Genomic DNA, 243 nt, shown 5'->3' on the forward strand with positions numbered 1-243 from the left:
CCAAGTAAGGAAGAGTGGGGCCAGAGTATCACAGGGGCAGGAACCCCATGTAAGGAGGAGTGAGGTCAGAGTTCCACAGGGACAGGAACCCCAAGTAAGGAGGAGTCAGGCCCGAGTTCCACAGGGGGAGGAAACCCAAGAAAAGATTGATACAGAAATGCCAGGACAGAAAACCCAAGAAAAGAAGAGTGAGGCTGGAGTACCAGAAGAACAGGAAGCCCAAGTAAAGGAGAGTGTGGCTGG

At 52.7% G+C, this 243-nt stretch overlaps 1 protein-coding gene across 1 annotated transcript in view; it reads left to right on the plus strand.

The window, feature by feature from the left end:
* The window catches only part of LOC102472240 (testis-expressed basic protein 1-like), a 20,172-nt gene that overhangs the window by 19,185 nt on the left and 744 nt on the right, over positions 1 to 243 (plus strand). The window contains 1 exon segment of the mRNA XM_027766656.1: positions 30 to 233. Within this exon segment, the coding sequence (XP_027622457.1) occupies positions 30 to 233 (204 nt within the window).

Source organism: Tupaia chinensis, unplaced genomic scaffold, assembly GCF_000334495.1.
Source record: "Tupaia chinensis unplaced genomic scaffold, TupChi_1.0 Scaffold143603_1, whole genome shotgun sequence".
NCBI lineage: Eukaryota > Metazoa > Chordata > Mammalia > Scandentia > Tupaiidae > Tupaia > Tupaia belangeri.